The sequence below is a fragment of the Ursus maritimus genome, unplaced genomic scaffold, assembly GCF_017311325.1.
Source record: "Ursus maritimus isolate PB19 unplaced genomic scaffold, ASM1731132v1 scaffold_3, whole genome shotgun sequence".
In the NCBI taxonomy this organism is placed as follows: Eukaryota; Metazoa; Chordata; class Mammalia; order Carnivora; family Ursidae; genus Ursus; species Ursus maritimus.
The window spans coordinates 100499997-100523293 of NW_024425563.1; the positions used below are offsets into that span (position 1 = coordinate 100499997).

General features: G+C 37.3%; 1 protein-coding gene across 1 annotated transcript; it reads left to right on the forward strand.

Annotated features, from left to right (window-relative positions):
* Positions 1-21939: 21939 nt before the first annotated feature.
* On the forward strand, positions 21940-22743 carry POM121L12 (POM121 transmembrane nucleoporin like 12). Its single transcript, XM_008703577.2, has one exon. It carries the CDS (start codon positions 21940-21942, stop codon positions 22741-22743), a length of 804 nt encoding a protein of 267 aa, XP_008701799.2.
* The last annotated feature ends 554 nt before the right edge of the window (positions 22744-23297 follow it).

Consider the following 23297-nt stretch of genomic DNA (forward strand, 5'->3'; position numbering starts at 1 on the left):
TTTATAAATACACCATATGGTCCCTATTATATATAAATAAAAAATAAAACAGAGGTATAAAATATGAGTTATATTATTTGAATAGGGTACATATTCAAACACTTATGCCTAATGAAACAATTAAACCTTTCATCAAAAATATCAGAATAACATATTTCTAAGCTGTAAATATTGGTATAGAAGTTTTAACTAATTTATTTTTCTGTCAGTTGTCTGATACCATCTTTACATACTTAATGTGTGTCATATGCCAGAAAATATGATCTTAGCCAACTCTGCCTTATTTCTCCTGAGTAGTTTCAGATTTAAACTCAGATAATTAATCATTTTACCTACCATACCCCACTCCCAAGTCACCATCTATATATTTGGTTTGGGGAGAGGAATTAAGCTTCTAACTCTAAGCAGTTGTCAACTCTGTCACTCAGTGGGATTCAACTTATTTCAACAGGAACGTGGTCATCTATAGAATTGCCCAACAAATTAGCATTCAGCTATTTTCAGAAGCATCATGATTTCTGGGGTGCCTGGGTGGCTCAGTGGGTTAAACATCTATCTTCAGCTCAGGTCATGATCTCAGGGTCCTGGGATCAAGCCCCTCATTGGACTCCCTGCTCAGTGGGGAGTCTGCTTCTCCCTCTGCCCTCTACTTGTGCTTTCTGTCTCACTATCTCTCTCTTTCTCTTTCAAATAAATAAAGTCTTAAAAAAAAAAAAAGCATCATGATCTCTGGATCATGATTTACCTATGTTCTCTGTGTTACTCTTGTCCAGACTGGTTCTTGTTGGTCCTTTGGACCCTTCTCAGCGACTAGTATTCCCAAAACTATATTCAAAATAAACATTACTAATTGGTGACCTATGAGAAATCAAATAGCAAATATATATATATAAATTAGAGGTCAGCAAACCTACTGCCTGGTTCGGTGAAGAACATTTTTTTCGTGGTTGCTTTTGTGTAACGAAGGCAGAGTTGAGCAGTTGTGACAGGAACCATAAGGCCTGAAAAACCTAACATATTTATTGTTTGTCCTTTTAAAGGGAACTTGCTGACCCTGAAACACACTGATGGAATACTTTTCAACAGCTTAGAAGAAATGGGAAAAAGTTAAGGGAAATAATGTCATTCTAAAGATTTATATCTTTGTAAATTACCATTCAAGAGTATCGGTGAAATAAAAACTATTTTAGAGAACGAACATGGAGAATTTATCACTGATATATGCTTGCTAATAACAAGGAAAGGACACACCTAAGGAAGAAGGAAAATAAACTGAGGTTGTAGGGGTGAGATACAGTTAGTAACGAAATAGTAAAATGTAAAACCTAGATGTAAAATTAACTAAGAATTGGCTGCATAAGAAACACATAGAGGGGCACCTGTGTGGTTCACTTGGTTAAACATCTACCCTCAGCTCAGGTCATGATCTCAGGGTGTTGGGATTGAGCCCCATGTCTGGCTCCCTGCTTGGTGAGGAGCCTGCTTCTCCCTCTGCCTGCTGCTCCCCCTGCTTGTGCTCTCTCTCTCCCTCAAATAAATAAAATCTTAAAAAAAAAAAAAAAACAAAAAACAAAGAACCCGTAATGATGATTGATTTTGAGCTTTCAAATCAAAATTTCAGCTTTTGAACTTTGAACTGGCACAAGAACAAACTGAAATTGGCTTGGAGACCCAAATTTAAGACACAAAGCTATGAACGGCTAGTAGACAACATAGGAGAAAATTGAAGTGACTTTGGGCATGGTAATGTAGGTACAACACAAAAACTGTGATTTGTGAAGGAAAAAAATGTTAAATTGGATTTTATTAAAATTAAAAATTTCTGCTTCTAAAAGACAGTGTTGAGAGAATGAAAATACAAGGCACAGACTTGGACGATATATATACAAAATGCATACATGATGGAGGATTTGAATACAAAATGTAGAAAGGTCTCCTAAAATTCAAAGAACCTAATTTGAAAATGGGCAAAAGATCTGAACAGATACATCACCAAAGACATACAGATAATAAGTAAGCATATGAAATGTTCAACATTGTACATCACTAAGGAACTGCAAATTAAACCGAACCAAACAAAATACCACTGCACGCCTATTAGAACAGACAACACCGAAAACACTAACAACAAATACTGGGCAGAATGTGGAGCAACAGGAACTCTCAGGCATTGCTGGTATGTGTGCAAAATGGTACAGCTACTTGGAAAGATAGTTGGGCAATTTCTCAAATTAAATGTTTTCTTATATTCCAAAAATTGTGTTCCTTGGCATTCTCACAAATGAGTTGAAAATTATGTTCATACAAAAACTTGTACATGAATCTTTATAGTGACTTTATTCATAATTTCCACGATTTCAAAGAAACAAAGATATCCTTAATAGGTAATTGACTAAGCAAACTATGGCATATCTGTACCAAGGGATATTATTCAGTGTTAAAAAGAAATTAACTATTAAATCATGAAAAGATATAAGAAACCTTAATTGCATACCATTAAGCAGTCTTAAAAGGCTATATATTGTATAATGTAGCTATTATACACTATATACTATGTAACACTCTAGATAAATAAAAAAAATATTGTAAAAACAGTAAAAAGAGAAATTTTTGCCAGGTTTGGAAATGAGGGAAGAATGAAAAGGTGGGGCAGAAGGAGATTTTAGGGACTGAAACTATTCTGTATGATATTGAAATGGTGAATACATGTTATTTGAGAAAAAAAAACCCATTGAATGTACAACAGACACTATGAAATACTAGGGGCTTTAGTTAATAATTATGTATCAATGTTGGTTCATCAACTATCACAAATACACCACCCTAATGCAGGATATTAATAATAGAAGACTCTGTACAGAGGTAGAGAGGGCATATGGAAACTTTCGTACTTCTTACACAGCTTTAATAGAGATCTAAAATTGCCCTGGGAGAGGCAATTCAAAATAGTGGTGTTGAAAGTTCCTGAACTCACTTCCTCCCACAGACACAATAAATCTACAGCTACATATGGAACAATTTCCTCTGAAAAAGACCTGAAAACCAGCTGGACCACAACAAAAGATAAAAGGGTCACATTGCAATGGGAAGAAGAAGCAGAAATATGGTCTTGCTAAAAACTTCCCAGCACAGCAACCTACAATTGGGAAGGATCTCATAAATAAGGAGCTTCTCCCTGAGGAGAGGGATTTGTGCACCTCATCAGGCACCCCAATCCTTGGGAGCTATGCCAGAGTGACAAGCCTCCAAAATGTCTGACTTTGAAAACCAATGGCATTTATATCCAAGAGAACCATGGAGCTGTGGGGACTAGAGAGTTTGTTCTTAAAAGGCTCATACATAGGGGCACATGGGTGGCTTAGTTGTTAAGCATCTCCTTCAGCTCGGGGCATGATTCCAGGGTTCTGGGAATGAGCCCCACATTGGGCTCCTCTGCTGGGAGCCTGCTTCTTCCTCTCCCACTCCCCCTGCTTGTGTTCCCTCTCTCGCTGGCTGTCTCTCTCTCCCTGTTAAATAAATTTTAAAAATCTTTAAAAAAAAAAAAGGCTCATACATAGACTCACCTGCCCATAACCCAGCACAAAAGGACTACTTTGAAAAGCACCTAGCCCATAGGTGAAAGAGATTCATTACTAATATTAAAGTGTTGGTAGAGGGCAGGGTGAAGGTGCTGGTGGGCACCATCTTTGCATTCTCTTTGTCCTTCATTATTTCCATCACTGGTGGGCCCAGTTCTTGCAATCTCCCTCTACCCTGCAAGCACCCGTGGGCACACTCCATCTGGAGCTCTACTACAGCCCCTCTAAAGCTGCTGGGCAAGCACTCCACCCCAGTTCAACTCACACAGCCCCACTGAAACTGGCAGGCAAGCATCTGACCCTGCACCTCTATCTTGCTGAAGCTGGAGGGTGAATGCCTATCTCTCTGTTGCTCTTGCACCTGCCCAAGGCTGGTGGATAAGTGCCCTGCTCCTGTGGAGCTCCTACAACCCTATCAAAGCCAGTGGGCAGCTACAGTCCACAAATGGCATTCCCTTGCTCTGTCCGGCTCTGGTGGCCAATGGGAGATTGAGCTTCCTGAGCTCCACAGGTTTGAAACAATCAGAGAGACAGTTTTTGGAACATTATCACCCCGCAGAGAATTACACAGACAGCAGACTGAAACATACTTCCAGTTTTTCTGTGAAAAAGGCCTATATACTTGTCTTGGAGCTTCAGCCTGAGAAACGGCCTTCAGGTTCACCACACATCTAGAGGCTACAGAACAAGGCTCCAGGAACAAGGCTCTACCTTGGCCTCACTACAGAAAGAAACTTATATACTTGTCTGAGCACAGTGGTGTGAAATTAGAAATCAATGGCAAAAAAATAAAACTAGAAAAAAATGTTATAATGTGAAGATTACACAGCATGCTACCAAAGAACCACAGGATTGACGGAGAAATCAAAAAATGGCAACAAAAACAATAAACAACCTTGAGACAAATAATAATGAAAATGCAGCATACCAAAAATTATGGACTGCAACAAAAGCATTTTAAAGAGGGAATTTTATAGTGATAATGGCCTCCCTTAAGAAACAAGTAAAATCTCAAAGAAGCTATCTAACTTTACACCTAAAGGAATTAGGAGAAAAACAGATAAAACCCAAAATTAGGAGGAAAGAAATAAAGATCATAGCAGAAATAAATAAAGAGACTAAAAAGATAATAGAAAAGATCAATTAAACTAAGAGCTGGTTGTTTGAAATTATATTGAAATATCTTAAACTAGACTTACCAAGAAAAAGAAGAGAAAGCTCAAATAAATAAAATCTGAAATTGAAGAGGAGAAATTACAATGGATACCAAAGAAATACAAAGATCATAAAAGACTATTATGAACAATTTTCACCAACAAATTAATCAAGAAAAACCAAAAAAATGAATAAATTCCCAGAAACACACATTTTTCCAAGATCGAATCATGAAGAAAATGCAAATTTGAATAGACATGTTACTAATAGGGAGATTGAATCAATCAAAAACCTCCAAAAACAAACAAACAAATGTCCAGGACCAGGCAGCTTTGCTTATGAATTCAACCAAAACTTCAAAGATTTAATGTACATCCTTCACTGAACTCTTCCAAAAACCGAAGAGAGGAAGTCCTCCAAAATCATTTTAGAAGACCAGCATGAAACTTATACCAAAACCAGACAAGAACACACACACACACACACACACACACACACACACACACACAGAAAAGAAAGTGAAAGAAAGAAAGAAAGAAAGAGAGAGAGAGAGAGAGAGAGAAAGAAAGAAAAAAAGAAAGAGAAAAAAGAAAGAAAAAAAAAGAAATATTATCAGCCAATGCAATATCTCTGATGAATATAGATATAAATATCTTCAATAAAATATTAGCAAACCAAATTCAACAATACATGTAAAGGATCATATAACATGATCAAGTGGGATGTATAACAGGGTTGCAAAAATAGGTCAATATTTTTAAACCAATCAAAATAAAAGATAATCATATGTTTATCTCAAAAGAGAGAAAAAACATTTGACAAATTTCAATGATAGTATGATAGTATGATGAAAACACTTCAACAAGAAGGTATAGCAAGAACGTATTTTAGTATAATAAAGGCTGTATGTGATAAGACCATAGCTAAGTTTAATTCTCACTGGTGAAAAACTGAAACAAGACAAGGATATTCATTCTCACCACTCTTATTATTGGAAGTTGTAATCAGAGAAGTTAAGCAAAGCTTCTAAATCGGGAATGAAGAAGTAAAACTGTCTCTATTTGTGACCAAGATAATTTTATATGTAAAAAATCCTAAAGACTCCTCAGGGGGGAAAAAAAGCTGTTTCAACTAAGGAAAAAAATCTGTAAAGTTATAGGATATAAAATCAGTATGCAAAACTCTGTTGTATTTTTAAATACTATCATTGAACTATCAGAAAGAAAAATAAAGTAGTTGCACTTACATTTGTATCAACAACAATAAAATTCCATGGTATAAATTTAACCGAGGAGGTGAAAGTCCTGTGCACTGAAAACTATCAGGCATTGATTAAGAAACTGAAGAAACACAAACAAATGAAAAGATTCTGAACAACAGACAATTCTAAAGTATTTATGGAATCACAAAAGACCCAGAATAGAAAAACCAGTATTGAGAAAGAAAATAAAGTTAGAGGCATCATGCTCCCTGATTTCAAATTATATTACAAAACAATATTAATCAAAACAGTATGGTACTGGCATAAAAGGAGATACATAGATCAATGGAACAAAATAGAAATACCAGAAATAAAACTACATATAAATGAATTAATTTATGACAAAGAAGACAAGGATGTATAATGAAGAAAGAACCATCTCTTCAATAAGTGGAACTAGGAAAACTAGACTATCACATGAAAATAATGAAGTTGGAGCACTTTCTTATGCCATACACAAAAATTAACTCAAAATGGATTAAAGACTTAAATGTAAGGGGCGCCTGGATGGCTCAGTCATTAAGCATCTGCCTTCGGCTCAGGGAGTGATCCCAGGGTCCTGGGATCGAGTCCTGCATCAGGCTCCCTGCTCTGCTGGGAGCCTGCTTCTCCCTCTCCCATTTCCCCTGCTTGTGTTCCCTCTCTTGCTGGCTGTCTCTCTCTCTCTGTCAAATAAATAAATAAAATCTTAAAAACAAAACAAAACTTAAATGTAAGACCTGAAGTCATAAAGGTCTTAGAAGAAAATGTAGGTGGTAAGCTTGACATCAGTCCTGCCTTGGTCTTTTGGATCTGACGCCAAAAGCAAGGAGAACAAAAGCAAAAAATAAACAACTGGGACTACATTAAACCAAAAAGCTTCTGCATAGCAAAGGAAACAACAAAATTAAAAAGCTATCAAGTGAATGGTAAAAAAGAAAAAAAATTGCAAATCATATATCAAATTAAGGGTTAAGATCCAAAACATATAAAGAATTTATACAACTCAATAAAAACAACAATAAAATGACAAAAAGTAGAATTTAAAAATGGGCTTAAGATCCAAAAACACTTTTTTTTTTTTTAAGAAGAAATACAAATGGCCAACAGGCACATGAAAAGATGCTTGACATCACTAATCAGGGAAATGCAAATCAAAACCACGATGAGAAATCACCTCATGCCAGTCAGAATGGCTACTATAGAAAGGCAAGAAATAACAAGTGTTGGTGAAGAGAACCCTTATGCACTGTCAGTAGAAATATAAAATGGTGTAGCCTTTACAGAAAACAGTTTGGCTTCCTCAAGAATTAAAATTAGAACTATTATAATTCAGCAATACCACTTCTGGGTATTTATCCCAAGAAAATGAAAACACTAATTTGAAAAGATATGTGTACCCCCATGTTTATTGAAGCATTATTTTATGGAAAAAACCTAAACGTCCATTGACTGATGGATGGATAAAGAAGATGTGGTATATATAAACAATGGAATACTCCTTAGCCATAAAAAAGAATGAAATCTTTCCATTTGTGACAACGTGGGTGGACCTTGACAACATTATGTTAAGTCAAATAAGTAAGAAAGAGAAAGCCAAATGCCCCATGACTTCACTTATATGTGGAATTAAGAAAAAACAAACAAAACAAAACAAAGCAAAACTCCTAGATACAGAGAAGAGACTGATGGTTGCCTGGAGTCGTTGGTGGGCAAAATGGGTAAAGAGGATTAAGAGATACAAACTTCCAGTTATAAAATAAATAAATCATGGAGATGTAATGGAAAACATGGTGACTATAGCCAATAATACTATATTGTATATTTAAAAGCTGCTATGACAATAGATCTTGAAAGTTCTCATCGTAAGAAAAGTAATATGTAACTATGTATGATGATGGATGGTAACTAGACTTACTGTGGTTATCATTTTGCAATACATACAAATATTGAATTGTTATGTTGTAGACCGCAAACTAATTTAATGTTATATATCAAGTATAAAATAAGCAAGTAAGTATGTAAATAAATACATATTAAGTAAATAAGCAAATAAATAAATGTAAAGAGATCAATTCTGGTCTTTGAAAGAAAGTCTCAGTTGAGGAAGAAAATCTAGCTGTGTGCTATTTATGAGACATAGAGAAACCAAAATAAAATTGAGTACAAAAGTAGAGAAAAATAAATTACATCAGGCATATACTGACCAGAAGAACATTTTCAGACAAAATAGGCATAAAGTTAAGAAATCTGTTTGTGAGGACAAAGGTCACTCAAAATTATAAAAAGAAAATTTATCAGAAGCACATAAATATCCTATTTAAGTATGTACTATTTAAAATTAATGAACATCAATGGAATTACAAGGAGACTGATAAGTTGCCCATCATTGTGGAGATTTTTAACCATATACATTTCTAAATAATAGCATGAAAAATAGGAAATAATGAAATAAGGGAGTATTTGAATGACACTTAGAAATTTTAATATAAGGAGTAATATATTTTCTTCTATACACATAAAAAAATGTTTATCAAAAAACATTTCCAAATGAAAAGCTGCAAATTAAGTCTCTGAGGTACAAAATAAAATGAAATTACAGAACATATTTAGGCAACAATGCAGTAAATTTGGAAATCAATAAAATGGGACAGATGAAAAAAATTTAAATTTTTGGAAGTTTGTAATTTTTAAGAAAAAAATTTTGAGTGACCTTGAGAAATAAAATGTATATTAAATTGTGGATTTTTAGATAAAATTATGTATAAAGAAATATATAGATTAAAAATGCCTATATTAGAGCACTGAGTAATGTATGTTAATTACACTTCAATAGAAAAAAGAGAAAAATACATATGTTAGAAAAGTAGAAGTAAACTGGTTATGAATTCAACTACAGAAGTTAAGAAGGTAACTAAGCAAACACAGTGTTGAATATAAAAATTAAAATATGATGAAATGGGGCTGTCTGGGGGGCTCAGTGGGTTAAGGGTCCTACTCGGTTTTGGCACAGGTCGTGATCTGAGGATGGTGAGGTCCAGCCCCATGTTGGGCTTCACATTCAGAGCAGGGTCTGTTTAAGATTCTTTCTCCCTCCCCCCTCTGCCTCTTCCCTAGCTCTCTCTCTCTTTCTCAAATAAATAAATACATCTTTTAAAAATTGATGAAATGAGTGAAACAGGTGATGGGGTTAAAATAGAAAAGGAAAAAATGATGAAAATGATAAAATAGAAAATAAAAGATTAAAACCAAATGCTAAACTTTGGATAATACTTCAAAAATTAACTTAATCTTCATCAAGACCACAGAAGAAAAACAAACCAAAAATATCAATATAGAGAGCAAAAATAATATTAAATGCAATTTTAGAAATTATAGATAAATAGTCGATGTTCTAAAAAAGGTATAAATGCCTAAAATTTATTCATGCAGAAATAGAAAACATGAGAGGGATTATCTATACTTATTTTTTGAACTTGATTCAAATTTCCATATCTTTCATAAAAGATGTTTCAGACAATGGAAAAAGAATGAAAGCTCTCTGACTCAGTTTTTTATGCTAGTATAACTTTGACACTAAAACTTTCAAGGATAATAAAAAAAAAACAAAAAAACAAAAAAACAAAAACCCTAAAAGTCAATTTTAACTTATAAGGTTATATATAAGTATCTTAGATGAATATCAATATGATAATGAATTGATAAATAAGAAATCCATTGATGAAACAGTTTTTAACAAAAGAATGTAAAGATGATTTAAACATAGCAGATCAACATAATTACTACTCAGTGTTGAAAAAATACATAAATGTATCAAGAGATACACAAGCAATATTTATAAAATTCAGTGCACATTCACACAAATACTCCTAGGAAACTAGGAACATTATTAATGTGATAGGAGTATCCCATGGTATAACAAACATATTATATAATAATAAAACTTTAAGAGACTTTATTTTTTGTTAGAAAGAATAAAATGATGTCTATTTTCAATGCAATAGTTAAGTAGCTTTCCTAGAAGTAAAAGAAAACAAGTACTATAAGAAAATAGAAACGTGTGGAATATAGATTGAATAGAAATAAAAACAATTTACATTCTTTGGAGGTGGTTTTTGTATATAGAAAACAGACTCCACGGGGTAATGATTAGAATTCAGGTGTTTATTAATGTTGCTGAATGCAAGGTCCTAATACAAAAGTCAATAGTATAGACGGTCCATGACTCAAGTTGGTTCAACTTACATTTTTTGTCTTTAGGATGGTGTGAAAACAATACTCATTCAGTAGAAACAATACTTCAGATTTTGAATTTGGACCTTTGCCCAGGCTGTCGATAGGCAGTATAATCCTCCCTATGACTCTGGGTGGTGGAAGTGAGCCCCGGCTCCGTCAGCCCCCTGGTCGTGATGCTCAACGACCGACACGCGGACTCCCATCCCGTGTCCCACATTCAGGACAGTATTCAGCAAATCACATGAGATATTTAACACTTTATAATAAAATAGGATTTCTGTTAGATTTTGCCCAACTGTAGGCCAATGTAAGTGTTGTGGGCATATTTAAGGTAGGCTAGGCTAACCTATGATGTTTGGTCGGCAAGGTGTATTAAATATATTTTTGACTTACATGTTTTCCATTTATGACGGGTTTATCAGGACATAACCCCATCGTAAGTCAAGGAATATCTGTATTCCTATATACAGGGAAATTCTGACAAAAATATTTTGAAAAATAATGCCATTTGCAATAGAAGCAAATTATAAGGCATGGAAATAAATCTGACACAATGTATAAAAGACTTTCATAAAGAAATTATAAAACATTAAAGGGCTTTAAAGAATCGCATAAGAGAGAGTATTCTTATGATTGCACTTAGAAAATACAGCATCACAAGGAATGGCAATGTTTCCTCCGTTCATCTGTAAGTCAACTGCAATTTTAGTCAATATGCCACTGGCTTTTTTGTCATTATTTCGGCAAAAAGATGTTACAATAACTACTGAGGAATAAATGGTCAAGGATATCCAAGACAGGGGCACCTGGGTGGCTCAGTCATTAAGCGTCTGCCTTCGGCTCAGGTCATGATGTCAGGGACCTGGGATGGAGTCCTAAGTTGCGCTCCCTGCTCAGCAGAGAGCCTGCTTCTCCCTCTGCCACTCCCCCTGCTTGTGTTTCCTCTCTTGCTCTCTGTCATAGAAATAAATAAAATCTTAAAAAAAAAAAAAAAAGAATATCCAAGACAGCATTGAGGAAGAATAAGGATGGTGAACTTACATTCAAGAAAGCACAAAACAACAGGTAGAGCGATAGTAATTAAAAAAGCAAGGAAATGCTAAAGCAAAGTAATACACGACGACTGAATGTAATGATTTGCCTGGAAACACACACAGGGGTAAATATATTTAAAACTATGGTGGTGGCATTTAAACCAGTGAAAGAAAGGACAGATTATTATATAAATGAGACTGCAAGTGGCTTTTCACGTGGATAAGTAAGTTTGAAATTTGAATCCTATAACACAACCTATTCTTACCAAAATTGCAGATGAGTGAAAACCCACAAAGTAGGGAAACAAGGTTTTGATTCTGGAGATAGAGGACAGAAAAAGAACAATCTTTAAAAGAAATAGGGATCAACTTCACTTCATTGTAGAGAAAGATCATCCATTTAGAATGAGAAAAACACCATAAAATAAAAAGAAGAAATTTGCAATAAAAAAAGTCATCATTTCAACATTGGTAGATTTACTATAAAACCTTTAATATTTAGCTCCTCTTGCAGTTCAGACACCAAGTATCAGTTTGGCTCCATTTTCTATGCCAGCTATTGATGGGATCAGATGACATTTATCATTTTAGGTGGGGTGTGCAATCTTGATGATGCTGAGGAAATGTCAGGTGCAATTTTCCTTCTAATTGCATTGTCATGTTTCATAATAGTAAAGAATAAAGGGAAACATTTTCATACATATGATTTTCTTTTTTACATCTCTTTTCATTCTTCATCTTTCTGGTCCTTGTGAACACTGATGTTGTTATGTCCCTTGCACTACACATTACTGTGTGGAGTCTCATTGACCCTATTCTAATACCGTTTAAACTCTACTAAAGACACATTAAAATACATGCACCCTCCTTGCTAAAACCGGAATGCTTTTATGAGGTAAAGTAAGTAGACTGGATGGCACAGATGTGTTCGTTTAAAAGAAATGGTGTCACTGCAGGCATGAAGCCTGGATATTCAAGATGATTTAGCCTAGACCCACAATTTATCCCACAGAATTATTCACGACTATTCTGATTCTCCATCTTCAAAACACCAGTCAACCATATTTCCATGTAACTGACTTTAGCTCAGTATTCATCAAGAAAAAAATTTTGTTGGGTATGCAAATGGTGTAAATTTCCATTTGTCTTCCCCAAACTTTCTGTGTCATGATTTCTCTTTCCACATGTCCTGTACTATTGCCATATGTTAAGATTCTAGATTCCTTCTTGCATCACCTTAGCCATTTGAGAAAAACTGTTAACTGCATGGCCTGGGTTGTTTTTGTTTATTTTGTTTGTTTTCAATACTTAGATTTGCATCTAATGCACAGACTTAATTTCATTAAAAGACAAATATTTTTTACAGTTATGTCATCTTTGAGATACAAAGACGTAGTCTGAAGTTTCTTGTCCCATGGCCCTCTGAATTCCAGACAGAATATACTTATCACTTTTCTCTTAGCTATAAAGTTTATCACCTATGTGGAATTTATATTGACATGCCTTCTGTCAGTGGACTGAAGTTTTTTTCCGCTAATATTTGCTTTTATTTACTTATTCATACAATTAACAAAAATAAACTCATCAGCCTATCATTTACAGCACTGAACATTTTTACTATCTTGAAATTGGATCTATATTTTCTTAGACTACATCATCCAACATCACTCCCTTTTTGTAGAATTCCTAAAATCTCATTCAAAGTGCTCAGTAATTTAATTTGTGGCATAATATTTTTAGGACAAAAGAAATAAAGTTTTTCAAGGTTTGATTTTAAAATATAATGAATCAAACTTAATGAAGATGTGAATATAATTGATTAATATGATATGATATATCACATTAATTCATATAATCATCTCAAGACACAAATAATTTATTAATAAGAACTAATGCTTATGATATATTAATTTATACTTCTTAAAATGCATACATTGTAAGATTGATTTTAATTCATTCAAAACATGGTAAGAGTTTGGTTGAAAATCATTATCTTAACTAAAAAATCCAAACTCATGTTCTTTGGAGTAATAATTTAGAGCCAAGTAGGTTTATGGAAATTATAATTTTAAGTGATCGCTATAATTTCATTTTTTTTTTATTTTGGATCAGGAATCAGGCACCTTCACTATATATCTTCCAAAATTTATTTTAAAAATGTCTCTCTAAAACCTTAAAAATAAATTCAATATAAGCATATTGCTGTCTCTGTTGAGACAGTAAATAAGTCACCTCGCAAACATGATTTAAATAATTGATCTGCAGATCAGACTAGTGAGGTGGTGGGCACAATAATGAGTTTGAAAAATAAAAAAACTGGTCACATGGATTTGAATGCTAAATGACATTCGTTTTCCAAGTAGATTTGATTTGGTCAACAAAGCTTAACCAATCAGCTTCCCAGGAAATGACTTTGTCCTGAGATTGCTGAATGCTTAATTTCAGCCAAGAATACAATATTCAGTATTTTGGCATTCAGAATAACTTGTGGTAAATTAAACCAATATAACCAATGCCTGACAGTCAACCAGTTACTTAGTTTGTAGGTTTTACACGATTATAACCATAAACCCATGAACTCTGGCACGTACTTGTTCCATTGTTTATTTTTGCCGTCATTACCGTGAAGATGGTAACATACCATATGCTGCGGATTACTGAGCCTTTACATCTTAGACATTGTTCAATCTGTAAGACTGTACTATTTTTTTTTAGTAGCATGACTCTGTTGACATAATAGTTAAGTGCGATCAAGGCAAAGCCCATGCTGGCTCCTCAGTGGGACCGTTTCATTTCATTCATTTGATTTCATTTATTTTACATCAAATGAATCATTCATGAGAATGCCTATTAGTAGTCAAGTCAACAAGAGACATGCGTGGTTTCTGATGCTTAATCGTTCTTGACTTACATTATTTTTAATACATTTTAGGATGACTTTTCAATTTCAGGCGAGCCCAAGACTAGCAGAAATGATCCTAGTAAAAGACCTGGATACCAAGGAGCATGCACTCCAATGCCAGTACCCGTGGAGCTCATCTTTCTTAAAAGCTACGAAAATACGTTTCCCACTGTGACATCCAATATTCCAAAGAGACTTCTCTAGAAATCACCCCTTCATTATGTCTTTGTAATTACTGTTTTCTGTCTGATGAATCTTACGCAAGCTGTGAGACTTTGAATTATGGATCTGGGAGAGTTACGAGAACAAAACTAGCGGCAGTTCCTGCAGCTAACCATGCCAATCCTGCTTTCCCAGGCAGCTGCTGTCACTGCTCTCCGCTCTGTCATCTGTGCTCATTTTTTTGGTGAGTTGATCAAAATTTTAACTACAGGACCTTGGGGTGAATTTCTCATTTTACAAGTGTTGGGCATCCACAGCCGCTAAGATATTGTATACAGCAGCACTCAAGAGACATCATTTTTGCCCTTAAAACTTTCATTTTCAGGAAGAAATAGTTCAGCATAAAATGCCACCTCTATTTTCATTTTATGGCCTGAAAGTTTTGATTATAGAATTATATCTGAATGGGACATTAGAAGGCACACATTTTGTTCTGTATATATTTAACAAACTATTGGATACATAATAGGAGATCATTCTAAAAAGAATGCAATGTCATAGGATTATGTTCTGAAATTTCCAGAAGTGTAAATCTTAAAAGGAATTAATTTTTTTTAGAAGCCAAATACGTGAGTGGAAGGTAAAAGCTGAACCTTTACAAATGTAGGAAATAATCTTTCAGTGAGCATTTATTAAGTGCCAATACATGTGGCAGCTACTATGCTCAGTGCTGGCTTTATTGTCCAGTAAATGGACTTAATGCTTGAACTATCTTACATTCTGAGATGTAGTCATATATATGGTAAGGGAGCAGACATGCAACTCTCTTCATCAAAGGTTAGACCTGTATGTAAGTGAACGTAATTTTCTAATAGTGGAAAACCTTGGGCAAATGAACATGGAGCGAAATGGAAGGAAGAAGTTGCACCATCATGGCACCTGGATGGCTCAGTCGGTGAAGCATCTGCCTTCGGCTCAGGTTATAATCCCAGAGTCCTGGGATTGAGCCCCACATCAGGCTCCCCGCTTAGCAGGGAGTCTGCTTCTCCCTCTGACCTTCCCCCTGGCTTGTTCTCTCTCTCGCTTGCTCACTTTCTCCCTCTCTCAAATAAATAAATAAACTCTTAAAAAAAAAAAAAAAAAGGAAAGAAAAAAGAAGTTGTGCCATCAGGCATGTCAACTAAATCAATGCTGACCAACAAGCGGGATGCCAGAGTCCCCAGCAGGCCATGTTGCCCAGCCCAAAACCAGCCAGCCCAGTCATTTCGGAACACAGTTGACAACTGGATTCACTGGGAGGACTTTTAAACCTTACATTATGTATTCACAGACCTTCTCCAGACCATTTTAATCAAAATAGCAGGACAAGGAGTTTTGCGAGTCATTCTAACATGCAACTGGGACTGAGAACTTTGTTCTCATCTCCCAAAGTACACATGCTCAAATGCTGAGGTGATTGATCCAGAATAGCGCCTGAGGCCAAGCTTCAAACAAACCGTCAGGGTATGACTGAGATCACCAGTCTTTGACAGCTTGTCATCTATTAGAAATGCACATTATAGGCCACACCTCAGATCTACTGAACCAAAATCTACATTTCAACATCTACAGATGATTTTAATGAACATTAAATTTTCAGAAATGCTCCTAAAAAACACACATTTTTCCCAAGTGAGGAAATACAATTTAGATATCAGATGATAGTCTCCTTTCCCTTCAATACCTAACTTAAATTGGTGTAACTGCAATAAACGCTAGATCCTAAAACCACATGCACACACAATTAAGCCTATAGCAGCAGTTTTCAAACTGTGGTCCCAGGGCAGGTGTCATTGCATCAACTGGGAAGATTTCTAACAAAGGTAAATTGTTGGAACCTGTACAGAATTCCCGGGAGCGGGATCAACAATCTCTGTCTAGCACGTCCCAGTGATTCTGAGGCTGCACACTCATGTCTGAGAACCACTAACCCATAAAATCATTGTAATACTGTAACTAATCAGAATGTAGAAGTTAAAAATATTTTCTAAAAGACACATGAACTAAACTATTAACTTTAAATATATCGATTTTAAATTTAATTCCCTTAAAATGAGATCAAAGAAATATAAAAAATAGTATTTTGATAACAATATTAGAAAATGAGATGGGGCAACATCAGCAGATAAGATATTTCAAGGAATTCCTGGATGATAGAAATGGATGGCAATAATTCATGAAATACATCCACACATACCCTGGAGTGGAGGTGAAAATGAAATGCAGAGAAATCCCAGAATGAACAAATAACGAGAGTAGGGAATTCTATGACAGTCTTCAGAATAATTAAGGATATTTATTTCCAGCTGCAGAACCAGTTGACATAGTCCCCCACCCTCGTTAAAATAAAGAGTGAAATTTGAATAGACGCAAAATTCTAAAATATTTTCTCTAAATAGCTAATGACCTATGGAGGAGGGCTTATCAGGTTAGGAATTTAATGATCTAAATAAGAAGAATAAGTAGCAAGTTAATTCTGAACTTCATGAACCACTGGAGATCTCAAAAAGGAAGGAAAGGAAAGGAAAGGAAAGGAAAGGAAAGGAAAGGAAAGGAAAGGAAAGGAAAGGAAAGGAAAGGAAAGGAAAGGAAGAGAGAAAACAAAACAAGCAACAACAAAGTAACCAACCCTGCCCAATAAGTAGGGGTGCATTATGACTATGGTTCTTGTAGTCCTTTTCTAATAAAAACCTGCTAAAATAATGTTCTATGAGTGTATTGTACATCTGTAAGTATTCATATAGCTATATATTTCTATCCATCTATCATCTATCTATCTATCACCTACATTCACGACCACGGTTTTGGGAAAAATTTCAAATTGGCTGTTCTTAACATTAAAAAAACATCAAAAAGAAAGTGAACAAACAACTCAAAGAATGGGAGAAATATTTGCAAATCATATATTTGTTAAGACACTTGTATCCAGAATATATAACAAAGTCTTGGAACTCAATAATAAAAACAGGTAAAAAAAAACCAAAAAAACAAAACAAAACAAAAAACTTGAATAGACATTTCTTCAAGAAAGATGTATGAATGACCAATAAACACATGAAAAGATGTCCCAAACCATTAGTCATCAAGGAAATGCAAGTCAAAACCACAATGGTATACCACTTCACACAAACCACAATGGCTAGAATGGAAATCAGGATCAGTGCTAGAGAAGACAGGGAGGCATTGGGCCCCTCAGATGCTGCTGATAAAATAGTGAAGCCACTGCAAAAAAGTATGTGGCGACTTTTCAAATGATTAGATGTAGAGTTATCGAATGACTGAGAAAAGTTGATTCCTAGATATACATCAAAGATAAATGAAAGTTTTTCCCTATACAGAATTTTATATATGAATGTTCAGAACACATTATTCATAATAGAATAAAGGTGGAAACAACCTAAATGTCCACCAACTAACAAAAAGATAAAGCGTGGTCTATCCACACAATATGGAATAATGTTGAGTCCTAAAAAGGAGGAAAGCGCTGATACATACGCTACGGCACAGATAACCTTGGAAATATTACCAAGTGAAAGAAGTCAGTCACAAAAGACCACATGTTCTCTCATTCCATTTTTCTGAAATCCCACAATATGGGGCTCTATATATAGAGAAAGTAGATTTGTGGTGGTTTAGAGTTGAGAGGTGGGGGGAATAAGACGGTGATAGGTGAAGGGTAAGGGTTCTCTTTGAGATAATGGAAATATTAAAATTTGGGGCACCTTTGTGGCACAGTCAGTTGAGTGGCTGACTTATGATTTCAGCTCAGGTCATGATCTCAGGGTCCTGAGATCCAACCCCACATCGGGCCCCTTGCTCAGCAGGAGTCTGCTTGAGATTCTCTCTCCGTCTCCCTCTCCCTTTGCCCCTCCCCTCCAAAATGAATGAACAAATCTTTAAAAAAATTTCTATTTAATTAAAATTTAAATTAAAAATTAAATTTCCATATTTGTGAAATATTAAAACTCCCATATTTATGAATGTACTAAAAGCCAGTGAACTGTGCATGAGTGAATTGCATGGCATATACATCATATCTCAATAAAGTTGTTTCAAAAAAAAGGTTACTTAATATGTACAAGTAAACAATACAACCAAAGAAATGAAATCCATGATCCCAATTTGGACCCAAGTTGCTGAGGGGAACAAAGTGGTCAGCTCTACCAGCATGAGATAAACGTAAAGACCACCAAGCTCAGGTTAACAGGCACAGCAAAAGAATTGCCATATTTGTAGCAGCACTTAGGGAAAAAAATGAATAAAAAGAAATGGAGAGCTATACTACCAGATTTCTGTAAGAAAAAAGGAATTTAATGATATGTTATATCATTATATATATATGCAATGTTTTCAATAAGAATTCTAGAATGCTTTAGAGCTTCAAGCTATCTGAATGTATAATTTAATTAAAGGGAAATATAAAACGATTAAGTTGCTAAAAAAAAAAAATAAGCATTCCTAAAAAATACCTGGTCAGTACTCTTCTGAAGTGTCAAGGTCATGGAAAACAGGAAAGATGGATAAACTCTCATAGACTCAAGCAGACTGAAAGGACTAGCTCCTGAAAAAGAAAAGGAACAATTGGTAAAATTCAAATAGAGAATGGGGTTCGTTTCACAGCATTGAGCTGGAGTTAATTTCATAGTTCTGAAAACTTACCATAGTTACGTAACTTAAGAACATTAAGGGAAGAGAAGGGAACTTGTGCGGGCAGAGTTTCTCAGTGCCTGCAGGGCTGACGGCTACGGCCACACCGTTCTCTGCTGTGGGGCCTGGCTTGGGCACCACCGGATGTTCAGCAACACCCCTGGCTTTACCCTGTATCTGCAGCCTACTTTCTCTAATGACCCTGGCACAGCCTTTGGAAAGCAGCAAAGCTGCCTCTCATCGGGAACCACTGACTTACATTAATGTCAAGGAACCAAAAGAAATCTCTTATCTCTTTATGTGTGAGAAGGAGAAGAAGCAGACATATTTGAGGTCTATGAAAATAACTTTTAACTAATCAGCAAACATGTCGATTTACTGGTAAAGATACATGTAGAAGTGGTTAACTTGTGGCTGGCTGTGCCTCACCAGCAGAGAGACAGTGGTTTTTGGAAGATTGTTTAACCACAAACCAAAATGACACCCACTGGATTACACTGCAAATAGGATGTGGGAAACTCTGTCGATCCTGGGGGTTGAGATACACTTTAAGAAATCTATATTCAATTGCATTAATGGCCCATTCTGATGATAATGATATCATCATCTTAAGAGGCTTCTTAGCTATAAAAGTCATTTCTATCATTATCAAGAAATGTCTTTTTAAGAAGAAAATTATAGCATAGGAAGTTCTTGTTTTCAAAATCATAATCTGTGGGATCATTAATAAATTAGAAATGTGGAAGAAATGAAACTGAGGGGCGCCTGGGTGGCTCAGCCGTTAAGCATCTGCCTTAAGCTCAGGGCGTGATCCTGGGGTCCTGGGATTGAGCCCCACATTGGGCTTCCTGCTCTGCTGGGAGCCTGCTTCTTCCTCTCCCACTCCCCCTGCCTGTGTTCCCTCTGTCACTGGCTGTCTCTCTCTCTGTCAAATAAATAAGTAAAATCTTAAAAAAAAAAAAAAAAAGAATTGAAAATGAATTGGTGAGTGGGAAGTGTTACGGATCTCATCCTCCAGTACACCTTGGCTGATGGCATGCCTACCTCTCCAACAAGTGACTTCTTTCCAAACTGCAGAAGCTTTGTGAAGCCTTCAGGAGGCTCCTTGTCATGTCCTCAGTAGTCACCTGTTTGCCGCTCAGAATTGGAATGCCCCTGCTGCTTGCTCTTGGATTTGGTACTTACTTTGCCAGCCTCTACTTTTCTGTACCTTTACTGGCTAGCTCACAGGCACCTTGTACATGTGCTTTTGAGGAAAACATTCTGGAGGACAGTTTGCTTTATACCACCTTCAACAGACCTCCGAACTCCATCACTATAAATATATATATATATATATATATATATATATATATTATATATATATATATGTATGTATATATATATGTGTGTGTGTGTGTGTGTGTGTGTGTGTCTTCAAACACTGTTTTTGCAGTCAGATTCTTTTTAACTGTTAGTGGGAAATGTGAGCCACATGGATTCCCAGGAAAAATGGAAAAAAAAGAGAAATTGCATTAACGTTCAAGAGGAATAAAATCTATATATGATGCATGAAGCCTAAATTATAGGACAGTCTTCATAAAACCAATGTTGTCGGGGCTAAAACATAAATCATGGTCTACTACCATTTCCTTAAGAAGCAAATTGCAGAAAGTAACATTAACAACCATTCTAGAAGAATAAAACATGTATCACATTTACAGAAACAAAAACTAGTTATTTATTTTTCCTTAAAAGAGTATTCAAGTGAATTATGTTTAGTTTTTAAGATAATGAAAGAGAATGGCCATCTGTCAATACCTGATCTGTAATTTTTATGAACTACAAGAATTATTATACCTTATCCTTCTAAAGTCAAGTACAAAGACAGAGACAGCTCTGCTGCTGGAGGTGTAGACTTATACAGACACTGTGGAAAATAGTTCGGTAATTTCTCAAAAAATCGAACAGTTAAGGAACGACTGGGTGGCTCCATAGGTGAAGCCTAGGAATTTGATTTTGTCTCAGGTCATGGTCTCAGGGTCATGAGGTCGAGCCCCACGTAGGGCTCCCTGCTCCGCATGGAGTCTGCATAAGGTTTCTCTCCCCCTCTCCCTCTGCCCCTCCCCCAGCTAATATGTGCTCTCTCTCAAATAAATAAATCTTAAAAAAAAAAAAAGTTCAACAGTTAAGGTATGGCCTAGCAATTCTACCCTCACTATACACCCAAGAGAAATGAAGACATTTGTCCACATAAACTTTTATACACGAAGAATGTTCATAACAGCATTATTCATAATATCAGAAGAGTGGAAACAACCCGAATGTCCATTAACTGGCAAAGGATAAACAACACTGGTCTATCCGTGCAATGGAATATTGCTGGATCACAAACAGAGTGGGAAGCCACTACCTGCTACTGTGTGGATGGACCTTGCAAACGGTATTCTGAACAAAAGAAGCCAGGCACAAAAGACTACCTATTACATAACCCCGTTTACACGAAAGCCCGCAATAGGGAAATGGTGATGGGTGCATGTATCTGTGAATGTGCTCAAAGTCATAGAACTGTACTCTTTGGGTGAAGTGTATGGTATGTGAATGATACTGCAATAAAGATGCCGGGGGTTGGGGAGTGGAGATCCTGAGCTTCTAGGCCTCTCTCCACAGCCAAACTCTTGCTATCAGCAGCAAGAAGAACAGAGGCTGGAGGCTGTGACCTTCAGATAACCGTGCACACGCAGGCTGCAGCCGCTCCTGCAGACTTCTCCCGTGTCCCCTCTGCCAGCCTCACGCGCCCGCGGGGTGTGGAGGGTTCCAGCGCCCAGGCCCACGCGCTTTCCGTGCACCCAGATGCCAACGGTCATCCGAGCTCCAGGCACTTTGGCCGCAGCTGCGCCTGGCGACATTGGGAACTTCTGGAAGCCGAATCCCCACTAGAAGGCCCCCTCCCCGACGCCCGCTCTCATGGGCAGCTACCTGAGCACACCCAAGCCTGCGCTGCAACCCCTCGCCCAAGGGCGCCCGAACCCTCGGCCCAGGCCTGCCCAGGCCGAGGACGGTGGGCACCACATCTGCCCCGGACGCCTCCCGCGGATGCCGCCCAACTGGGACCCCGCCAAGCCAAGGAGGGTGGTCACCGAGGCGTGGAGGCGCTTTCCCGCCAAGCCACCTCCTGAGACAGTCCTGGGGCCGGATCTCTCCAGCGCCTGGGAGAATTACATGAAGCGGTGGCTCTGGAGTGCCCGCCACCCACGGCGGCTCTGGAGCCCTGTGACGGTCAAGATCGCACCCCCTGAGGGCAGAAGGAGCCCCTGGGTGTCCCAGGCACAGGGGCACGGTGCCTGCCCTGCAGGCCTTTTCCCCCCGGAGGAGCGTCCAGACCCTTGTGCCAAGGAGACCGTACTGAGGGCTCTCAGCCAGTGCCAGAAGGGGAACAGGAAGTTTGACGGGCCCCTGTGGTTTGAGATCCCCGAGAGCGTTAGCAGGAGGCGGGACCCGGAGCCCAGGCCATCTGCCTTTAAGCCCCTGATCAGAAATGGAGTGGTCCCTTCCTTCGTGCCCAGGCCAGGGCCTCTGATCAGAAACCTTCACTCCTGGAGCTACAGCGTCTGCAGGGAGGACGACGACCTCGAGCCTGATGCCCAGCCTTCACTGTCTGCTGCTCACCCCACTGCAGGGGCGGTGTCAGCCCAGCGCCCAGAGCCTCAGGGGCAGAGCTGGGAGAAGATGCAGCACTCCCGGGGCCTCCCACCCTCCCCCAGTGCATAAGAACACCACCAGGAGGGTCTCTTCCCGCCCTGAGGGCGCCCAGCCCGATGGCTCCTCTGGCTCCTTCCTAAGAGTCAGGGCCCTGTTACCTGCCTCCTAAAACTCAAACCTGTGTATCTATTCTCATCTTGCTGACCCCATGCTCCAGCCCTCCAGGGGACCCTGCCCCAGTATTACTGCAGCCCCCAGACCTGCCTGTCCTTACTCTGGAGAGCCCACACTGAAGATTGTTGTTGTTAAACCCCTTGCCTCCTCCTGCCTGCCCAATCCTTCCTGTCTTTTCCCTTCATTTACTGGAAGGCATTCTTCTTTCCCCACCTTCCTTATTTGCCCAGTTTGTATAAATATTTGTTCTTATTAAAAATAATATTCATATTTTAAAAAGATCTTTTTCTATAAAAATAAAAGGAAAACGTGTTCCAGACTATCAAGAGCAAGGGCAAAGACCCTGCACTGGTAATAACTTTTATTTATTTGAGGCCCAAAGAGAAGTCCAGTAAAGCTAGAGAGTGGTGAGAGAAAACATATGAGGTTAGTGACACAGACAAAGATGA

What these genes read in the sequence shown, in the direction of transcription:
- POM121L12 (XM_008703577.2), top strand. Translation starts at nt 21,940, where the DNA reads ATGGGCAGCTACCTGAGCACACCCAAGCCTGCGCTGCAACCCCTCGCC.